Here is a 22,900-nt window from a genome sequence, read left to right on the forward strand (position 1 = left end):
TATTTCCTGCGTGTGCTGAACTTTTATTTGCTTCTGAGGTCAAAGTTTTTCTAGCCACACTCATCAATTAAGGTTATGCTCCCACTACCCGAGCATGGGGCAGCTCTCCAAGTGCACGCCATGAGCTCCACAGGCAATCATTTGACCAATTTATTACAATTAAATGAATTCGAAATGCTCTCAGTGTTGTGTGTGCAACCTACACCTTCCTCATCACCAGGTGAAGCTGCAGTGTGAGCCTCACAAAATACAGACAATTTCCACCATACCTCATCCTGGGTGAGAAAAGTTTCTTTTTGAAGAGGTTTTAGGTATCGCTCCATGAGACAGTTTAAGTCCTAAAGGTTGAAAGGATACCTGATTAGCACATCTAAAAGTCCACAAAGAATCAAAAACGAAAAAAACCAAACAAACAGAAAAAACAGATTATATTCCAAATGCTAACATTTCAGGCTTTAGGTCATCACGGTCCAAGAAAGCGAGCGAACCTTCTCTCAAAATATTTCAGGCTCTGTAAGCCATACAGTCCCTGTCACAACTATTTAACTCTGCGGCTGTAGCAGGAAAGTGGCACCAATATTACATAATTGTGGCTCTGTTCCAAATAAACAACAGTTTTACCAATAAAACTTTATTTGTAACAACAGGCAGAGAGCTGGATCTGGCCCAAAGGCTAGATAACTTGTTGACTTCTGACTTAAAGACTGAAATAGACCATTAAAAACAGAAACTCTCTGTTGTAACATACAACTAAATATAACTAAATTATGTAATTAAAGAGGTATATATAATTATGCGATTAACATAGATGAATTATGTAGTTATAAGAATATGTTATAAATTATACAGTGTTGAAGTAACTTTCTGGGTCCCCAGATGGAACCACTCCTGTCTTGAGTATCATGTCAGCAAACTGAATTTAGATCATGTTTGTAGCTCTGTCAATACAATTGACGAGAGTGCAGTATATCCAATCAGCCAATTTCCAAATGCCAAGCCAGCTCTAGGCCTTCTCATCCCACCCAAGGTTGACCACGTGGCCCCAGCCAATCAGTTATTTTCTATTTGTCCCTTCCTTGTTCTTTATCCTGTAAAAGCGTCTTGCCTTCTGTCCCATTTTGCCCTTCTACAAATGGACTGTCTACTTCATGAATAAAAAAAATTTTTTTTGGTCTTTTTAGGGCCACAAACGGCATATGGAGGTTCCCTGGCTAGGGGTCTAATCAGAGCTGTAGCCACCGGCCTACGGCAGAGCCACAGCCCCGCGGGATCTGAGCCTCGTCTGCAACCTACACCACAGCTCATGGCAACGCCGGATGGTTAACCCACTGAGCAAGGGCAGGGACTGAACCCGCAACCTCATGGTTCCCAGTCGGATTCGTTAACCACTGCGCTACGATGGGAACTCCATGAATAAAATTTTAAAGTTTGCTTGTATCACTTCTAAATTGTCTTCTTTAATCATTTTTCAATAGTTGTATATATTATAAATTACCTAAGGAACAAATCACATAGTTCTAGGAACACAACTTAATATCAGAACAAAGGATAACATGAAAGAGACTTGCTATCCTTCTGCCTAGACTCAAAGTAGATTTTGAAGATGGTACTCCTTAAATGTGTCAAAACCCAATTCCATTTTAATATCAGCTCAACAGCATATTTGGAAGGTTGAAAGGTAACATTCCCTATCATCCTGAGTCAATCGATCAGTTATCTATAGCAATACATTGCTATGAGCATGATGTGCTTCCTGAAACCACAAAAGGCGATCCCAACATTCAGAATCAAGGCCACGTTCCTTTGGAACGACCAAGATTCTCTTCATTACCGGGATCTGGCTTTGCTGCTCGTCAGCATCAGTATAAACACACAGCATTCACCCTGCAGAAGGATGGAAGGGAGGATGCAGGCAGGGAAGGCTGGGGAAGACGTACTTTCACGTAGGTGCGCTCCGTCTCCAGGAGCTCACAGATGACCTTGCGCAGCTTATCGGCGTCCGTGAGCTGTCTCATGGTGGCCAGCTGAGGCCCAGCGGAGTCCTGGGGCGACGGGCTTGGGTCAGAGGGGTTCATCTCATGCAGACTGCGGCAAAACGCGGCCACCTGTTCCGTGCTCTGAAGAGCACAGTTGAAAAGGCAAGGCAGACCCAGTTAGTCCTCACTAGAGAGACTTGCCTGACATCTGTCCATCCCAACGAGGTTCCTCCTGATTAATGAACTGCCACGCACAAATCGCATCTCTGTTTCCCCAAATTGCTCCACACATCTGAGAGCTCACTGAATGATGGAAACAACCGTAACAACTGCTGACAAATACCGAGTGATCACGGCAGGCCGGGCATCGGTCGGATGCATTTAATCCTCCCACATGGGGAAGGCTCTTATCATTCCTAGGTAACAGTTAAAATAACGGAGGCCCAGAGAGGTTACGTAACTCATCCAAGGTTGGCACTGGTGGAGCTTAAAGTATATTCCATGCAGGCAATTCTTAAACACAGAGGAAAGCAGCTAACGTCAAGTTGACTCCTCCTCATTAGCATATTACCTTTCCCTCATTAGCATATCCCAAAGGGAAGGACGCGCAGAATAAAGACAAAACAAGGACATGGGAAATCGGGAACCTAACAAGGATGCATTAGCAGCAATGTCATGATAGGAAAGAGCACAGCCAGGACCCACATCCACATAATTGCTAATCTCATAATTACTAATTCTCTTAAGGTTACACAGCTTATTTCTGGCTAGCACTGGTCTCATGTGCCAGGGTATATCAGTCATCCATCAGTGGCACTGAGACAGGCTGGGAGCCGGGAGCTGGGACCCTCTGCTGCAGCGCTTGCACCTGGACATCTCTTCCGAGCAAGAAAATACAGAAAAACTATATGGAACTAAAAATAATTCTGTGCATGCACAGTTGGGGCAAGTTCTGGAGAAGAAGACACAAAAAGATCAAAAAACCCAACTGCTACTTCTGAAGAGCTTGGAGCGAAAGCAGGATGTTGGAGTAAAAGCAGGGTAATGCCCACGCCTCCCTGCATACAACACCCCCAAAGGGGTGGGCAAATGACCTCAGCCACCCCTCTGGCCCCACCTCTGGACCTGCCCCCTACCCTCACTCACTCCATGTAAGGAACCAGCTCCTCCCTCCTCTGGGTGCAAACAGGAGAAACTGTTACTTGTTTCTGCTCCCCTCCTTGCTGTAGCAGGGGCTGGGAATAAAGCCTTGTCTGAATTTCTTGTCTGGCCTCTTACCAATTTCTATTGATGAAGGAAGGCCAAGAACCCTGGTCAGTTACAGCACTGTTCAATGTTTGCCTATGGATGGGAGTTTCTATGGTGGCACAGCGGTAATGAACCCAACTAGTGTCCACGAGGGTTCCATCCCGGGCCCCGCTCAGCAGGTTAAGGATCCAGCGTTGCCGTGAGCTGTGGTGTAGATCACAGATGCAGCTCTGATTTGGCGTGGCTGTGGCTGTGGCCTACACCAGCAGCTGTAGCTCCAATTCAACCCCTAGGCTAGGAACCTCCATATGCCATAGGTGTGGCCCTAAAAAGACAAAAAAAAAAAAAAAAAAAAAAAAAAAAAATATATATATATATATATATATATTCCCTATGGAATCAGACTTTCGGACACTGAATATACCCACAAAGAATTCTCCTTTTGGTGACTAATGAACAATTCACCAAAATAGGCTGAACTCTATGTATGTGAATTATATCTCAAAAGGGCTGTTAAAAAAGAAAGACTATTTGTTTCTAGTCAAAGCTTGTTTCTGTAGAAATAAACAGTTTTAGTTAGTTATGTTACAGTTTCACTAACTCAATGGCATCATCAAATATGCAGTTAAGTGTGGCTTTGTCTTAATTCGAAAGGGACAAGTAAATGCATTTTAACAAAGATGCCCACACATCTTTCAGATGATCTGACACTAACTCTAATAGGTACCTGCATTATAACACAGGCATTATGAGAGCAGGGTGTTACCAAAATGAAAATCCCATGGAAAGACCATGGTAACCGTTGACAGCTGAAGTGCCCTGCCCTTCAGCTAATCCCAAACTCTCCTTTGTCACTTTGATTTGTCACACGCCAACACAACACATGTAAAACTGGCACCTTCACTTACGCCACGCTTGTCTAAATGCCCCAGTGATAACCACAGCTGCCTGTCCTTTATGTGCAAATAAATATCATAGCTATTATTCACCACACATAAATCCATCACTGCATTCCCCTCAAGACAGAGGAGACCTTTCTGCAGTTTTATCACTTAACACAGGCTGCCACGTGAAATCTGATGTCTTCACAGGGTTATACCCAGGATGTCCCAGTTTTTAAGAAAAGACAAGCCATAACCTTGGGACTCTTGACGCATATCAAAGGCAGGAAATTCAACACACATTCCCCTTTGTGCTCCTAACCCACACCAGGCTGACTTGTTGCCCTTCTCGGCACTTTCTGGTTCTAATTCATGAGAAGCGTGGCATGGAATTTCTGGGTTTTCATTCTCTCTGTTTCACCACAAATACCCTGAGGTTTCCATTTGTAAGAGTGTGAGTAGGGTTTCTGACTTGGCCTGTGTCAAGTCCAACACCTCTAAGGTCTGGTATTTTGAGTATGAAGCAAGTCCACCAGGAAAGCTCAGGTTAGTGGGATGTGGGCTTGGGCATTAGCGGTCCACGCTTAGCCATCGCCTACCCAACTTCATCTCAAACAGCCAGGTTCCTCACCTTCCTCCTGACACACCCCGCCTGAACCAAGTTCTAGATTACACTAGGAAATACCCTGTGCATCCCAGGGGATGCCTAAAAATTCCCATGAGTGTTTCTATAGAGAGTTCAGAGCCTTTAAGGATCCCTCCCTTACAAGACCCATTCCAAAGCTAGGACGGATTTAGCCAGAGGGTCTCTGAAGTTGACAAGGGGGCAAGGCAGTTTCTCCACGGCCACCCCTGTTCTCCGATTCCAAGTATAAACTCTCGGGTTTATTACAAGGAACAGGGTCTTTTTTTTTTTTTTTTTTTTTTTTTTAACTTTTCCTCAAGGAAATAAATATTTACTACATATTATTAGTGATTATATTTTACAGCAAAATTAAACTAAATACATACACTTTTCACCAACAGAAAGTGGGCATCAAGGTATCCATCAAATTTATATGCTGAACTGAAGTCTTGTTTTCAGAATTCAGCAGTCAATCATGATTTGGGTCCAGGGCCACCAGTCCAGGATTTCAAATAGTTTTTTTTACTGGAACATAATTTTTTTTTACTGGAAATTCAATTTAATAAAATACATTTAAATAAAAATACACAGAATTCAAGGACCTACTGTACAGCACAGGGAGCTATACTCCCACCTTGTAAGAACCTGTAATGGGAAAGAATCTGAAAAAGAATATATGTATATATATTTTATATATTATAAAGAATATATATATACATATACATATATATATATGAATCACTTTGCTGTACCCTTGAAACTAACACAATATTGTAAAGTAACTATATACTTCAATAATAAAAGAAGATTTAAAAAAAAAATCAAAAAACCTGTTATACTGTGTATATGGCCAAGGAGTGTTATTTATAAGGCTCTTAATGAAATTTTTGCTTGGAAACAATCAACTTCGAAGGTGTCATCAAGTTTGAGAATTTTGTTTTACTAAAATATTACCCCCTCCCCCCACCAAAGGTCCTTAGAAGCAAAGATGACATACAGATTGTCTTTAGAATACCTCTCATTGAGAGAGTTTACATGTCGTGGCCCAGTTTTTAAGTCCCCCTGCCCCCACCCCGTAGCGAAACCTCTTTGCAGCAGCACCTATCAGACCTTCCCCGTGGAGCTTAGCCAGGACCCAGGATGCAGGAAGAGTTGAGGGCAGTGCTTTTCCTGCCCCATCCCTGCGGGTTCCATAGCATCCTGGTCATTGACACACCAAGTGCTATGGTGCGAAGTGCCCAGAAAGGGAGCTGCCAGGAGAGGGCCTCAACCTACCTCAGTAAAGTAGCCCATTTCCTCCTGCCATGGTCCTGTTCACCTCTGTCTATTGGGTCCTCAAGCAGGGAGAGGTTTGTACGTGGAGAAACCCTGCCTGTTCCCTCCCTAGCCATCCTTCGCGCACGAGGCAAGTTTCCTGGAATTGGTACTGCAATCAGTCACCCTGGAAACGGAAAGCACTTATGGGCATTTCCGAGCTGCCCGTTTAAAACTCTTAAAAGGGGGAGCAGCGCTGTTCCACTGTCAGGACCAAGAATTATCCACCCAACAGACACAGATGCACAGGACAATGGCAGGAGGAAATGGGCTACTTTACAGAGGTCTGCATGAAATGCAGTGTTTATAATATCGCTTTCTTCCTGTGGGAGATGAAAAGAAAGTACAAAAGGGGCGGGGGGGGGGGGAGGCTTTTAAGTACACACTATCAACCCAAGCTACCCAGCTGTTAAAGCTCTTCCTGTTATGCAACCACGAAAGGCAATTTCTATCTCAGGATGAGTTCAGAGTTCTAAAACTGTTCTTTGTGTCTCACCATTTTAACACTTCCCACAGATTTCAAAGGGTCCAGGGGGCCCTGAAATCTTTTTTTGGGAGACAAACACCAAAGTAACACACTCCGTAATTTCAGAGGCCATCCCATCCAATGGTCATCTCTACAGTTCTGTCATCTCTTCGGTCTCCTTTTGCACAAACTTTGAAGAAGACACATCCAAGAGTAAAGGCTTCCTTGAGTGAATCGGGTGTATTCACCATCCACGGTCCAATTTCATTAAATGACACAAAATCCGATGGGCGACAGACTCTGATATTAACACTAAGCTATTAAAAAGGTTTCATCTGATTTTAAGTTATTTCTCCCCATGAACCCACTAAAATTTGTTCTTATTGGAGAGGCAAGTTACCACGGGAATTGATACACACAATATAGGTCAGTTGATGTTAAATCAGTAATACTTTCCCTGAGCCAACACGTCTCAATCCATCTCCTTCTCAAGTAAGCAGAAATGAAGTCAAAAGCACTTAAAACTTGATAGGAGGCTGAACCTCCTTCCTCCAAAAATGCTCGCTGAACACTTAGGCTATGGGATCGGAGGTGGGGGTGGGGAGACTTACCACACAGATAACCCCAATATGTCCAAAATCTCAACACCCAAAAGAAAGACGGCAAGACTCAAATGACACTTAATTTTAAAAATAATAACCACCATCCACCTTTGTGTCATTTAGAAATGAAAAAATAGATAACTTGCAAAGATTGGGGGTAAACTCGACTTCACACCAACTACGAATGCCCCACCCCCCTGCTAAAATATATATTCTCCATCAGCAAGGGGATCTGGAGGGCAGGCGGTGGCAATCTGGGGACATGGGACAAGCATAATCACCATCGTTTGAATTGAAAACAAATGGGCTAGGAAAGTCAGAACATAAAGAAAGCTAGCAAGACAGAATTCACACAGTGCTCACCAGATGTAGCGTCCGATACACAGAATCACAGGACTTGCCATTGTTTTCAGTCCTGGGCTTGCGCTTTATTTTCCACAAGGCAGACATCGTCAGGAACGTATTCTCATGATAATTCTACCTCCCGAGGCATTCCGCACAGAAACAGAAGTTTCTTAAAATACTCGGAGAGCCCCGATTGCCTTCTGGCTCCTGGGAGAGGCGCCCTTCCATCGAGACAGCCCATGCCAGCTCTGCCACCAAGACCTACGGCTGCATCTCAATTCAGAAAGGACAGCGCCTGTGTGACCCGACAGCAGCCCCCACTAACCCCACCCCGTGCCCTCTGGGAGGGTGTCAAAGGCTGACCCCGTGGATGAGAATCCGTGCTTTGGTGTCACCTGGCTAAACAACATAAGTCCCAGAAAGGGAGGGCGAAAGAGGCAAGGAAACAATGCAAAAAAAAAAAAAAAAAAACCAAAAAAACCCACCTCCCTAGGATGGGAGCGCCTCTACTCTGCTGACCAAGATCAGCTGATTGGCTGGCATTCTGCACTGCACAGGAATATTAAACCCGCCCAGCTCAAACAACTTTGAAGACACCCCTTGCAGAGTCGGGAGCAGGCACTGAAAACCATTTTTTTTTTTTTAACTGTTTATATTTTCACATGTCCCCCCAATGCTTTGTTATAAAAGCAGACCTTTCCGAGACAATAACAATTTAGATTAAAAAGAAAAAAGAAGGCTTTCCAGTTGGAAGAAGGGCTCTGAAAGTTATTCTTACGCCTTGGCTAAGTGGAAAAGGCAATCCCAGCTGCCAGGGGGTCTGGAATGCAGGACAGGACTGCCCTGAGCTAATTATCATTCATTTCCAGAGACAAGAGTTTTCCATGAAAAGCAGGGAAACAAGTAACCAGGGCTGAGGAGGCCCCTTGTGGTTGTCACCCACAGTCAGAAGAGGAAGGAGGTGGCTTACAAAGAGAAAGGCTGCCAGACTGCCCCTCTGGTGTGAAAGCCCAGCCCCCACCCGAAGGATGTGACATTCCAGGGCCACCACCGCTCAACAAGAAACTCGAAATTACCCACTTGCTCAACCCCAAAAGACCATGGGTAGCAAAAACTGCTATCCAAACAAAAACAAAAACAAAAACGTAACACACACCCACAACCAATATTCATTCTCTTTATCCTGCCCAATATTTCATCAAACAATTCATTTAGGAAGAACAGCGAAAATATTAAACAAACAAATCAACAGCCCTCATGTATTCAGCTAGATAAAAAAAAAGATTCCTTGTTTCATTTCATTTATTCATTTGATCATTTGTCTATTTATTCATTAATTTTTGCATTCTACACTCAGCCTGGTGCATTCAAATTAAGGTTAAATCATCCCTCTGTTTTTAAGACAGCTTACAACTTAAATAGCAATGTTCTGTTTATTTTGAAGAAAAATTACACACTGATCCAGGAGCTGCATCCAAAAATACTTAACTTTCATCAAGAAACTTAAGACATCTGCTTGCTCTTCCTTTAAATCATAAAGACACCCACAAAGCTTAAGCACTAGGAAAATATTTAAGTGGCTAATGAGTATACAGTTGGCCCTTGGACAATTTTGGAGTTCGAGGTGCCAATCAAATACACAGTCAAATATCCACATATAACTTTTTCTGCCCTAGGTATACATACACTTTCTCCATATCTAGGTGATTCTTCTGTATCAATATGGGTTCTGCATCTATGGATTCAACCAACCACAGGTCGGTAGTACTATTTACTATTGGAAAAAAACCCACCTATGAGTGGACCCTCACAGTTCAACTCGTGCTCTTCAAGGTTCAGCTGTGTATCTAAATTGGTTTATACTGCCACTAATTAAATCCTTCTTTTTTTTTTTTTGAAACCTGGTATGTAACACCAGACCTTAATAATATGGCCAGAAGGTAGTTTTAGCAAAGCAATACAGAGCCTTGTTCTGCCATCTCAGAGCTGTGTGACTTTCAGTAAGTTGCTTACCCTCTCTGTTCCGATACTGCCATTTATAAAAAGGGGGAATAACAGTCTCTCTCTCTCAGGAGTATTATGAGGACGAGATGGAACAGTACCCAATATATACAAGACACCACATAAGGATTAGCTCTCACTTGTCACTAATAACACACAGTAGGACCCAGTCTCCAGGAACCATTTGCCTGATTTAAGGTTTTTGCTTGCAGAGAGCCTAAGTGAGAAATTTAACTCATTCAAGACTATTTTATTTAAATAACTGGGAAACAGGCCAAAATAAAGAAGCTAAAATCTGAGCCAACATGAGGAGTGTTTTCAGGCACAGAATAACCAAATGCACCCTACATCCAACCTGGAAAAAAAGGATTATGACCCTGTGGTGTCCATGAGCCCACTGTATGACCTTAAAAACATTCAGATCATCCTCCAAAACTGCTGTCATAAATTTGAAGAAATTCTCTTTTCCAGAGACCCCACTGTGCATGTCCACAGTGAGCCAGGCCTGCTCTTATACTTGACCCTGTTTGTTCTAAGCACGGTTTCGGGGTCTTGTTCTCTGGAGAAAGAGCCATGAAGTCAGAGAGGCACCTGGGGTCAGTCGACAAAACCCTGGGGCCTCTTCCTTCCTTTCTGCTGCCAGAACCTAACATTACAGAGCACGCTGTTTAGGACCTCATGACTCATTATATTTCAAATAGAAACAACCTCTTAAAATCCAGGAGGGCAACCCTAGACTATTACAGAGAGGTAAAAATGATCCAAGCTAAGAAGCATTCAGAAATAAATGTCTTGGAGACAGGAAAATGAGCTGTCTCCCCGAGTCAAAGTAGAAACTGAGAATTCACATTTTTAGTTTTGGTAACAGACCAATCTCATCAATATCTTTCAAAATATCTTACTTAGCATGGAAATATGTTTCTCTTGAGGGCTACTCACCCTCCCCCAAATCCCTGAACAAGTAGGTAAGAGGCCACAGAAGTAAAAAGCAACTAAAAAGTAACATTAAGCAAGTCTGGGGGGGAGGGAGGTTTGGCTTTAAATGAAACATCTATTTTCATTTACTGGCTTTTTAATTAATCACCAACACAAAGTCTTTCAGGTGATACATATTACATTTATAAACATTAAAACTACTTTCGAATATTAAATTTTTTACTGTGTCCAACTTAGACAATGATGATGCTATGATGGCAAAAGAGAAGCGCGTGGGTAAAAGCAATGCCAATGACAGCCAAACATATGTCCTCAAGGAAGTCCTACAAATAAGGCAGAAAGAGGCAGAAAAGTATACACAGAGAAATTCAGGGTTTTGAAAGAATTGTTTGTATTTAAAGAATATATTTCCATTATCAATACTGGTTATGTTATTTGACCCACCTAATCAGCCACTCGCTGGGCAAAGGCAGGAATCGCCTTGATATTACAGATGAGAAAACAAAGGTGTAATTTAAAATTATATGATTTGCTCAGGCTAAGTGATTGGTAAATGTTGAGGAAAGGAACAGGAATTAGGTAGAGAAACCAACGTAAATATGTAAACAACATTCTGGAAAAATGAAAAAATACGGAAACATCATCACACAATTGTTTTTGCTAAGGAAGCGTGTATTATTTTTATTTATTATTATTATTTTCTTTTCCCAGCTGCGCCTGTCGTATATGGAAGTTCCCAGGCTAGAGGCCTACGCCATAGCCACAGCAACACCAGATCCTTCATCCACTGAGCGAGGCCAGGGATCGAACCCACATCCTCACAGAGACTACACTGCGTTCCTAACCTGCAGAGTCACAGTGGGAACTCTGAGAAGGGTCTTTCAGATATAGGTCACAGAGTTTTAAAATTATTATACTTTGGGGACTGTGATGAGAAGAGGTAATTGACACATGGAAGTTTTTAAGAAGTGGAATAAAAGCATGATGAATTATGGAAGATAGATTCGCAATGGCACCAAAGGGTCAGAATAAGAACTCTGGGAGTTCCCGTCGTGGCTCGGCAGTTAACGAATCTGACTAGGAACCATAAGGTTGAGGGATTGATCCCTGGCCTTGCTAGTGGGTTAAGGATCCAGCATTGCCATGAGCTGTGGTGTAGGTTGCAGATGCGGCTTGGATCCTGTGTTGCTGTGGCTGTAGTGTAGGCCGACGGCTACAGCTCTAATTGGACCCCTAGCCTGGGAACCTCCATATGTTGTGGGAGCGGCCCTAGAAAAGGCAAAAGGACGAAAAAGACAAAAAAGACAAAAAAACAAAAACAAAGTTCTGTCACAGTGCCCAACAAGCTGAGCGACGTTGTATTTAGATTGACAAAATGACTATTTCTTTCCCCTTAATGTAAAAGATGCTGACCTTTCATAAGAGCTGAACAGAGATAACACAAAAGCAGTTCATTACAGGTACCATAAGTAGCAAGAAAGTATAACTGACCCAATTGTGCGCATTTTGGATGCCGTTTCATCATATGCAAATGGAAACATAAGAAGCAAACAGGAGGCGTTCCCGTTGCAGCTCGGTGGAAACGAATCTGACCAGCATCCATGAGGACACAGGTTGGATCCCTGGCCTTGCTCAGTAGGTTAAGGATCTGGCACTGCCGTGAGCTATGGTGTAAGTCGCAGACACTACTTGGAACTGGCATTGCTGTGGCTGTGGCATAAGCCAGTGGCTACAGCTCTGATTTGACCCCTTGTTTGGGAATCTCCACATGCTGTGGGTGCAGCCCTAAAATGACCAAAAAAAAATTTTTTTTTGATGAAAACTAGGCTTTAATCATTAAGAGTGAGCTCTGCCCTATTTTCTCACCTCTGGGCTTGTTCTCAAGGCTATAATTTGGATTTCAGATCCTATTTAGCGACATCTCAGAAGTAAAAACACTCAGGTCCCATGGAGGGGCCTTGTAACCACATACAGCTGCAGAGGTGATGTGTCAGCTGTGATTCTTCGGTGGTTCAAGACATGGGATGTGAAAATGGAAATCTCTCACCTTGCTGCTGTGATCAGTCTCATCGGAGGACTCCAAGTCTGGCCCTTCGGTCTCCTCGGGAGCAGTCTCGGCACTACTGCCCTGCTCACTGCAGAGGCTGGGCCCTGCAAGATGAAATCAAAAGAACAGCTGGGTCAGCATGTGTGGTGATTACTAAAAGCGCTGCCGGTGCAAGGAAGTATAGGGTCAAGTTCATGACATGTACACATGGTGTGAGGGAATATAGGGTCAAGTTCATGACATGTACATGTGGTGCGAGGGGGTATAGGGTCAAGTTCATGACATGTACATATATTGTTAGACCTTCCAAGTATGCGCTCCATGACCTTGGTTCAATAAATGTTACTTGTGTTGTTTTTATTGATACCATCATTTTATAGTATAGCATTATTTGTAATACACATTTGATAATATAATAATTGCTATGCACTGCATGTATATATCCCCCCACCAAATTCATATGCTGAAGCCCTAATTCCCAATGTGACTATATTCGGAGAAGAGGCTTTTGGGAGATAATTACGTTTAGATGAGGTCTTATGGGTGGGCTTCCACAATGGGGTTCGTATCATTACAAGAGGAGAAGGAGAAACCAGAGCCCCCCTTCCCTCACAGCTCCCCATGTGAGGATACGGAGAAAATGCAGCCATCTGCAAGCTACGACAGTCCTCAGCGGGAACCTTGAGCTTGAACTTCCTAGCCTCCAAAACTGTGAGATATAAATATCTATTGTTTAAGCTCCCCAGTCTGTGGTATTCCGTCACAGCAGCCCAAACTAAGACAATAATTTCAACTATATATAATAAAATTTAAATGACTTGATTTAACTGATTCATAATCAACAAATTAATTGCTGGATCTTGAATGAATTATTCTGAGAAGAACATTAAAAAAAAAAATACCTGTTTTGGGAGTTCCTGTTGTGGCTCAGTGGTTTAAAAACCCAACATAGCGTCCCTGAAGATGCTGGTATGATCCCTGTCTTGCCCAGCGGGTTAAGGATCTGGCATTGCCATAAGGTGTGGCATAGGTCACAGATGCAGCTCAGATCTGGCAATGTGGTGTACGCCTTCAGCTGCAGCTCTATTCAGCCCCTAGCCTGGGAACTTCCACATGTCACAGGTTTGATTGTAAACAAACAAACAAAAACTATTCTGGGGAGTTCCTTGGTGGTCTAGTGGTTAGGAATTTGGTGCTCTCACTGCTGTGGCCCAGGTTTGATCCCTGGTCTGGGAACTGAGATCCCACATCAAGCCATTGCATGAGGTAGCCAAAAAAAAAAAAAAAAAACAAAACCCCAAAACCAAACAAACCTTAAAAACTATTTCATATCAATCATGTGGTCAACCTTAACATAACACTTACTTTCCCCATCATATTCTGTGCAAAAGTGCAGGCACCTTTCTTTCCTATTTTACCAAGTCTCTATTTCTGTGGTTAGCTACAGTGGCTCCTGGCACTGGGGAAGAGCAAGTTAAAATCATTTTCCTCTGGCGGGCCACTCAAATTTAAAGAGCCTCTGGATTGCCTGGGGGATCATGTTATACAGATTCGGATTCAACAGGCACGGGGCGGGACCTATGACCGCATTTCCTACAAGCTGGTATCAGTCAACACTGCAGGTCCGTGGCCCACACTAGTAATCACAAGTCTCTAGGATGTTTACAAACTTCTAGCTAGTCTCTCAAGAGAGTGGTTTGATGACCATTATTATAGAATCTGCCAGGCACAGGGTCAGGGACAATGGCACCATCACTGTAATTCAGATGAGAGAGAAGGAAAGAGTGAAAAGAAACAGGGAGGGGAAGAAGATGCTTTCTGATTCTGGATGAAAGTGTCTGTCTACAAAGAGGCCCCGTTGCTCCAGTGATACCATTAGAGTCATAAGCTGCCACCTGGCATCACTTTCTCATCGAAGCCTAGGTGGGCTGGGAAACTAAGGGAAAAAGCCAACTCCTGAGCAAACCTTGCTCCGGGGCTGGGTCTGTGGTCCCCTTCCCCTCCTCTGGAATGAAGCTGAAGCACCAATCAGCCAAGGCCCCTTGAATGGCTTGTAAGTTTCTGTCTATTTCCCCTCTCCTTTGCTCTGGCTCTATGATTTTCTTGCACTTCTTTTAATGACTTGTTCACTCTATGCTACGGTGGGAGCCGACAAATAAAGAAGCTCAGTTAACTTGATGGGCCATCAACTATGTCACACTGTCACCTCCGGAGGGAACAAAAGTGACCAAATACTTGAAATGGGGACCATGCCCTAGATGCTAGGGCCAGAAGAAGGGGACGAGTGATGGCCAGTGTGTAGGAGCTGACAAGACCATTTAGGGATGCTGCCATAACAGCGCTAAGCTCTATGATGGCAGGAACCACAGCTCCCTGAGCACTAAGCAGAGCAGCCAGTCTGTATGACACACAAGGTCACCTTCCCTCTGTGGTGTGGCAACCCCCACCCTGTACAGCCAAATGCCACGACCCTGCATATCTCCACTGCATCTCAGAGTGCCTGGGGTCTAGAAGATATACAAAACAGTAGAAAAATGAATGAAAGGATTTTTAAGTTAACAGTACTGTGGGCCAGGTATCTTGAAAAGGATGCAAAAAATCCTATGTCTACAAAATACCTAGACATGCTAAGCAAGATATAACAAAATCCTTCGGTTTTTTTATTTTTTATTTTTATTTTTACAGCCATACCTGAGGCATATGGAAGTTCCCAGACTAGGGGTTGAATTTGAGCTGCAGCTATCAGCCTATGCCACAGCCACAGCAACTTGGGATCTGAGCTGCACTGGCGATGTACACTGCAGCTCATGGCAATGCCAGATCCTTAACCCACTGAGTGAGGCCAGGAATCGAACCCGCATCCTCACAGACACTATGTCAGGTTCTTAATTCACTGAGCCATAATGGGAACGCCACAAAATCCTTTTTAAATATTAGGCTGGTGGAGTTCCTTGTTGGTTCAGCAGGTTAAGGATCCAGCGTTGTCACTGCTGTGGCACAGATTCAATCCCTGGCCTGGGAACTTCCACATGCTGCAGGTATGGCCAAAAATTTAAAAAGCTAAACATGCCACAGGTACGGCCAAAACCTGAAAAGGCTGAGTTCCAAGAAATCTCAGGGCCCAAAATAAAGAAGTCAAGAGAAGCAAGAGTGGCGGGCCAGTCCCAAAGCCACGGCAGAGCTGAGTAACCCATCAGTCTCCAAACTGCAAGCCCTACAGCCGTGTCTCCGAAAGGGAGCAGAAACCTACTGGTGTCTGGAGGGGACAACATTTGGGAAGAAAACTGTATACAGGGCAGGTGCACTTGGCACGAGCCCTCCTGGGCTCCCGGGCACTGAGGACCTCCAGCCAGTTATGGTGACGATCAAAACTATGCCACACGTAGCCCACAGCAGAACCACCCCAGCTTGGGAACCACAGCCCGGGAGCCTTTGGTTTTAAAGGTGAAGCTGAGACAGACAACAGGTGTTGGGTCAGGATGAGTTAGAACTGAATCTCCCACACGCACATGGTTCCCTTAAAGGACTCACCCTCCCCCTAAAAAGATGTAAAAAAGATTTTTTTGAAAGTACTCAAGGGCAAAAGGGGCAAAAAAGAAAAGAAAGAAGAGGACGTTTATCTAATTCTGCCTAAATTCCAGGGTAGGAGAGCAGGGAAAGAACCAGAAAGGCTTCTACTTGGAGATGTAACCACAGGCTGGCCTCATGGGAGTTTGAGATTCAAGTGTGGGCTACGTTCACATCTAAGGGACTGTAACGTCCCAGTCTGTGCAGGCTGCTGGAACAAAGACCGCAGACTGGGTGGCTTAAACAATAGACATTTATTTCTCCTAGTTCCAGAGGTCAAGGTGCCAGCAGATTCTTTTCTTGGTGAGGCCCTTTCCCTGACTGGCAGGTGGCCGTCAGCTCACGGGGGGAGCTGTGTGTGTGCAAAGAGAGAGGGGTGAGCCCTGGTCTCCTCTTCCTCTTCTTACAAGACGCAAATCCCATTACGAGAGCTCCATGCTAGTAACTTCATCGAAACCTAATTACCTCCCCAAGGTTCCCACCTCCTAATAACCCATCATCATCAGGGGTTAGGACTTCAACATAGGAATCAGGGCAGCACACGAAGCTTCAGTGATCCTCAAGATGAAACACGGCCTCAAAGTTGCTCTAAATTTGTATTCTAGGAGTTCCCGTCGTGGCGCAGTGGTTAATGAATCCGACTAGGAACCATGAGGTTGCGGGTTCGATCCCTGCCCTTGCTCAGTGGGTTAAGGATCCGGCGTTGCCGTGAGCTGTGGTGTAGGTTGCAGACGCGGCTCGGATCCCGCGTTGCTGTGGCTCTGGCGTAGGCCGGTGGCTACAGCTCCGATTCAACCCCTAGCCTGGGAACCTCCACATGCCGCGGGAGCGGCCCAAGAAATAGCAACAACAACAACAACAACAACAACAACAACAACAACAAAAATTTGTATTCTAAGGGCATTTGGCAAAAGCCAAAACAAGTCTGCTCTGGAGGGAGTCACCCCGATGACGGTATCATATGAATGGTCAGAGATAAGCTTGGTTAAACAAGAACCTAAAATCCACTATTATGAAATACAAGGAGAACCCAAATTCCCATGAGGGAGAAGCAGCAGCCACAACAAGAAGCAGAATCAGATTCCCAAGGAATAAGACTGCATTATCAGATAGTGAATGACAAATAAGTGTGAGAAAGAGAAAGAAAGAAAGAGAACAAGAAAAAAAAAAAAGGGCTTTCCAAAGAGACCAGGTACATCAGTTAACATTCTCAGAAATGAGAACTCTAACCACTAAAATCAAACCCTCAGCGGATAAGAATAAAAGGTGAAGAAAAAAGATGGGAAGGCCTGTCTGAAGACATGACATCACTAAAGCACAGAAATCCTCGAATGCTGAAACTAGCAATACAGAATTGTGTTTCAAACTAAAATAGTATTCAAGAAGAAGAGTATAATGAAAAGGCCTTTGACAAAATGTTAGAAAGGTTACTAAGACAGAACCTCACTGAAAAAATTCTCTAAAGGATATATTTTAGGTGAGAAAATACATACACGCGCGCGCGCACACACACACACACACACACACACAAGCTGGTATGCAAAGCGAAATAATAAAGAAGTGATACATACACGGACAAGTCTTAGCATATAAAACAACACTCCATACACACCAAAAAAAGGCCTATTGGAGTTTACACAAATACGAGAGGAAACTAAAGCAATGGTGGGGTGACTGTATTTAAATCATTCCATGGTCCTCTTATGCTCCGAGAGGGAACTAAAAAAGAATTTGGTCTTTGTTTAGAAACCATGCTAAAATTTTAAGAGCAACCACTCAAAGAATAGAATTAGATTGTGTAAGTTGAAAGGGGAAAGTGGAATTTAGAAATTCAACCCAAAAAAGGGCAGGCAAGGGCAAGGAGAACAAGTGAGATCATGACAGCAAAATACGATGATAGAAACGAGCCAAAATCCAAGGCTCTTCTAAATAAATGTAACGTAGACTAAACTCAATATCTGAACTTCATGTTTAGAGGAAAACCAAAACAATGTCATTCAAAGCCCCACCTATATGCTACACACAAGAAATAGACCTAAACATAAAGACACAGAAGATTAAAAGTAACGGAATGGAAAATATATTAGACAAATGTACTGAATGCACTACAAAAGCCAGACAGAATAGATTAGGGAGAATATAGAAGATGTAAACATCAGGAATTGTTAAATTTGATCTGTGAATGTATTTCAAACCCTACTCCTAAGACTGTGTGAATGTATACTTCCCCCAAGGATTAGAAATTTATGCAAGCAGGCCACGTGTGAGGCCATAATATAAATCTCAACAAATACCAAAGAATCTGAATTCAGAGGGACCACACCAGCAGCATTATTTTTGGAACTCCACTGGTTACGAAAGCGCAAAAGGCCCCTAATATCAAAGACAGCTTTAAAAAAGAAAAACAAGATTGGCATACTTTCCCTTCCAGAGAGCAAAATGTATTTCAAGTTGCAGTAACATAAAGCAGTGCAGAATTAGCATGACGACAGGCTAACAAAACAGAGAGTCCCAGAAACAGCCCCACCCGGCTATGGAAGTGTGATGTACAACAGATGTGTCCTTGCAGATCCGGGGGAAAAGAATGGAACATTTGACAACGTGGCTAGGACAGTAGATAACCCCCACGGGAAAATAAAAAGCTGGACCCTAACTCACACCATTCACAAAAATCAGCCACCACAGAGGTACAAACCAGAAAATGAACAGTCCAAATGATCAACCTTTCGGAAGGAAATATAGAAGAAAATGTTTGTTACTCAGGGGACAGAAGATGTCTGAAACAAGCTATAAAAAGCACAAAGCGTGAGACAGAAAATCAGACTTTACTAAAATTACAAACTTTTCTGTGTCAAAAGGCACCATAAAGGCAACAAGATACATTCCAGACAGAGAAATGTCATCTTTAATACCTATGAATGGCAAAAAAAAAATTAATATCTAGAATACAAAAGAAGACCTATGAGTCAAGAACTGTGAGGCTATCTGATTCTAAAGCATATATTCTTTTTTCACCCTGTTAGCTATGTTTCTGCCCTTAAGCGAAGATAAAAATTACGAAGAGGAGTTCTTGTTGTGGCTCAGTGGTAATGAACCCAACTAGTATCCATGAGGATATGGATCCAATCCCTGGCCTTGCTCAGCGGGTTAAAGCATCCAGCATTTCCGTGAGCTGTTCTGTAGGTCACAGATGCGGCTTGGATCCCACGGCGCTGTGGCTGTGGTGTAGGCCGGCAGCTGCAGCTCTGATTCGACCCCTAGCCTGGGAACTTCCATATGCTGTGGGAGGGGCCCTAAAAAGCAAAAAAAAATAAAATAAAATAAGCGAGTTCCTGCTGTGATACAGCAGGTTAAGGATCTGGCATTGTCTCTGTGGTGGCACAGGTTCAATTCCCAGCCCAGCGCAGTGGGTTAAGGATCTGGCATTGTCTCTGTGGTAGCGAGGGTTTGATCCCCAGCCAGCATAGTGGGTTAAGGATCCAGCATTGCCACAGCTGTGGCACAGGCCCCAGTGCAGCTGCGGCTGACAGTTCAAGGGAGGGCAGTGACAGTTCCTCCATCTCTTTAAGCACCGATCTTTGCTCTTGTTTCCCCATCCCCATACATGTGGGCTGGCCTTGTGACTCTGCACTTTCTGGTCTGGTCCCCCAGGAACCTGGCTCTACCATGTGATAAAGCCCCCAGCTCACTTCTTGAGGATAAGAGACCTCAAGGAAAGAGGGGTCCAGCCAATCAAGCACCAAATACGTAAGACCATCTTAAACCAGCCCCAGCCAAGCCCCATGAGCGACGGAGGCAAGAGGAGCAGAACAACCAGCCAGCTGAGCCCAGCCCAAACGGCAGAGCACAGACGGTGAGCAAATTAAATGGTTGTCTCAGGTGGCTTGTTAGTGGCAGCGAATAACCAACACATGGTTAAGGGGAAGTTAGTAAGTGAAGAAAGCCAGAGAGGCAGGACTTGACAGTGGTGCCCTTCAAGAGAACTGAAGAGGGAGTTCCCATCGTGGCTCAGTGGTTAATGAATCCGACTAGGAACCATGAGGTTGCGAGTTCGATCCCTGGCCTTGCTCAGTGGGTTAGCGATCCAGTGTTGCCGTGAGCTGTGGTGTAGGTTGCAGACGAGGCTCGGATCCCGTGTTGCTGTGGCTCTGGAGTGGGCCAGAGGCTGCAGCTCCAATTTGACCCCTAGCCTGGGAATCTCCATATGCCGCAGGAGCAGCCCGAGAAAATGGCAAAAAGACAAAAAAAAAGAGAGAGAGAGAACTGAAGAAAGATGTGAGCAGGGCAGGAATAGGAAATCAAAGAGAAGCCATGTTCTTTTCCTGCTCCCCTGCTTTAAGTCTTCTCTGAACACCTCTCAGTTTAAGAGACTTATCCAACAATACCGTCAAGTTTCCTGGCAACCCCATAGACACACAGTTTTGCAACTTCCTACTCCAGCTGCCTTCAATCCAAGAATCTTTCCTCAACAACAGGTATGGAGGGAATTCTCTTCTTTGTCATGGAGGTAGCTGTCCCCACTTATACCAGGACACCGACAGAAAGCTGAAGACAAGGCTGAGAGGTACTTGAAGAAGGTACTCAGAGCAGGGACTTGTCTGTCCCACCTCGACTCTACAGCCAGCACAGAGCACACAACCCACCTGGCACAGAGGAGGTACCAGTAACTATCTCACAGCACGGAGAGGGAGTAAGTCCAAAACTAAAGAGATGGAGGAGGAGATCCCATCGTGGCTCAGTGGTTAACAAACCCAACTAGCATGCATGAGGACACGGGTTCGATCCCTGACCTTGCTCGGTGGGTTAAGGATCCTGTGTTGCCGTGAGCTGTGGTATAGGTCGTAGACTTGGCTTGGATCCCACATTGTTGTGGTTGTGGTGTAGACTGGAGGCTATAGCTCTGGTTGGACCCCTAGCCTGGGAATTCCATATGCCACGGGTATGGCCCTAAAAAAGAGACAAAAAATAAAAAAATAAAGAGACGAAGGATGCAGAGGGGGGTATACAATGGAGAATTATTCAGCCATAAAAACTAAGGAAATCTTACTATTTGCAACAATATGGATGGACCTTGAGGGCATTATGCTGAGTGAAACAAGGCAGACAGAGAAAGTGAAACACTCGATGGTCTCACTTATAAGTGGAACCTTAAACAAACTCAAACTCTGAGTTCCTGCTTTGGCACAGTGGGTTAAGAATCTGATTCGGTGGCTCGGTGGAAAAGAATCTGACTCGTATCCAGAAGGTTGTAGGTTTGATCCCTGGCCTTGCCCAGTGGGTTAAGGATGCAGCATTGCCATGAGCTGTGGTGTAGGTTACAGACACGGCTCAGATCTGGAGTTGCTGTGGCTGTGGTGTAGGCCGGCAGCTACAAGCTCCAATTCAACCCCTAGCCTGGGAACCTCCATATGCCTTGGGTGCGACCCTAGAAAGCCAAAAAAAAAAAAAAGAAAAAAAAGAAGTCTAACTGCAACACCTCGGGTCTCCTGCAGAAGCTCAGGTTCAATCCCCAGCCCACTGAAGTGGGTTAAAGGATCTGGGATTGTCACAGCTGTGGCTTGGATTCAGTCCCTGGCCTGGGAACTTCCATAGGCCATGTGTGGCCATAAAAACAAATGAAAAAAAAAAAACAAAACAACTCACAGGTGCAGAGAACCGACTAGTGGTTGCCGGGGTGGGAGGGGGGAAGAAATGGGGTGTTGGGGGGGAGATGGGGGTGGGGGGAGCAGGCAACGGGTGGCAAAAGGTACACATTTCCAGTGAAAAAATCAGCAAGTCTTGAGGCTGTAATGAGTGAATACTACTGTATTGCATATTTGCAAGTTGCTAAGAAAGTCAGTCTTAAAAGTTCTCATCATAAGAAAAAACCTGTAACTATATATCCACTTGGTGATAGACATTAACTAAACACTGGTGGGCATTTGGCAACGTATGCAAACATCGAGGCATTATGTTGTACACCTGAAACTAATGTTCTGTGTCAACTATGTCCCCTACACCCCCCACAAAAGATAAATGGGGGGTGGGCATGGGGGCAGGGCAGGGTGGGGCAGCCGCTGCCCAGAGAATGAGGAAGCAGAAGATAGAGCAGAGGTTTAGCAGGACAGAGTTCAGGCTGTCTCTAAAGCTGCCACAAGGGAGTGCCTGTCATGGCTCATGGGTTAACAAAACCAACTAGTATCCACAAGGACACGGGTTTGATCCCTGGCCTTGTGCAGAGGGTTAAGGATCCCGCATTGCTGTGGCTGTGGTGTAGGTCGTGGACTTGGCTCGGATCCCACATTGCTGAGGCTGTGCTGTAGGCCAGAAACTGCAGCTCCTCTTCGAACCCTAGCCTGGGAACCTCCATGTGCCAAAGGTGTGGCCATAAAAAGACAAAAATAAATAAATAAATAAAAGCTGCCATAAGTAATATTTATTGCTTGTGAGCAGGTGTGATCATTTCTTTGCTTTTTTTCTTTTTTTTTTTTTTTGTCTTTTTGCCATTTTCTTGGGCTGCTCCCGCGGCATATGGAGTTTCCCAGGCTAGGGGTCCACTCGGAGCTGCAGCAGCTGGCCTATGCCACAGCCACAGCAATGCTGGATCCAAGCCGTCTCTGCAACCTACATCACAGCTCACGGCAACACCGGATCCTTCACCCACTGAGCAAGGCCAGGGATTGAACCCGCAACCTCATGGTTCCTAGTCGGATTCGTTAACCACTGTGCCATGACGGGAACTCCCATTTCTTTGCTTCTTAAAATTACTTTCACATCATAATGTGACTGTTTCTGTGATTGAGGAAACCTTCACAGCTAATATGTCCCACTCACCATTTGCTTGACACACAAGCAGGAGATTAGGAACAGCGCAAACACGAATGCGAGCTTACATTTTGATACATCTTTGATT

General features: G+C 44.3%; 1 protein-coding gene across 10 annotated transcripts in view; it reads right to left on the reverse strand.

The window, feature by feature from the left end:
* TIAM1 (TIAM Rac1 associated GEF 1) overlaps window positions 1-22,900 on the reverse strand; it is a 461,825-nt gene that overhangs the window by 38,272 nt on the left and 400,653 nt on the right. For all 10 annotated transcript variants that reach the window (XM_084991933.1, XM_084991930.1, XM_021070906.2 and 7 more), the window contains 3 exons: window positions 12,442-12,545; window positions 1,938-2,117; window positions 270-338 (listed from right to left, as the gene is read on the reverse strand). In XM_084991933.1, coding sequence (XP_084848059.1) covers window positions 270-338; window positions 1,938-2,117; window positions 12,442-12,545 — 353 coding nt within the window. The remainder of the gene's footprint in view (window positions 1-269; window positions 339-1,937; window positions 2,118-12,441; window positions 12,546-22,900) is intronic.

Source organism: Sus scrofa, chromosome 13 (genome assembly GCF_054392235.1).
Source record: "Sus scrofa isolate SSC_HxYL_T2T_F1_AM1 chromosome 13, Sscrofa_HxYL_maternal_Yorkshire_Landrace_v2.0, whole genome shotgun sequence".
Taxonomy (NCBI): Eukaryota; Metazoa; Chordata; class Mammalia; order Artiodactyla; family Suidae; genus Sus; species Sus scrofa.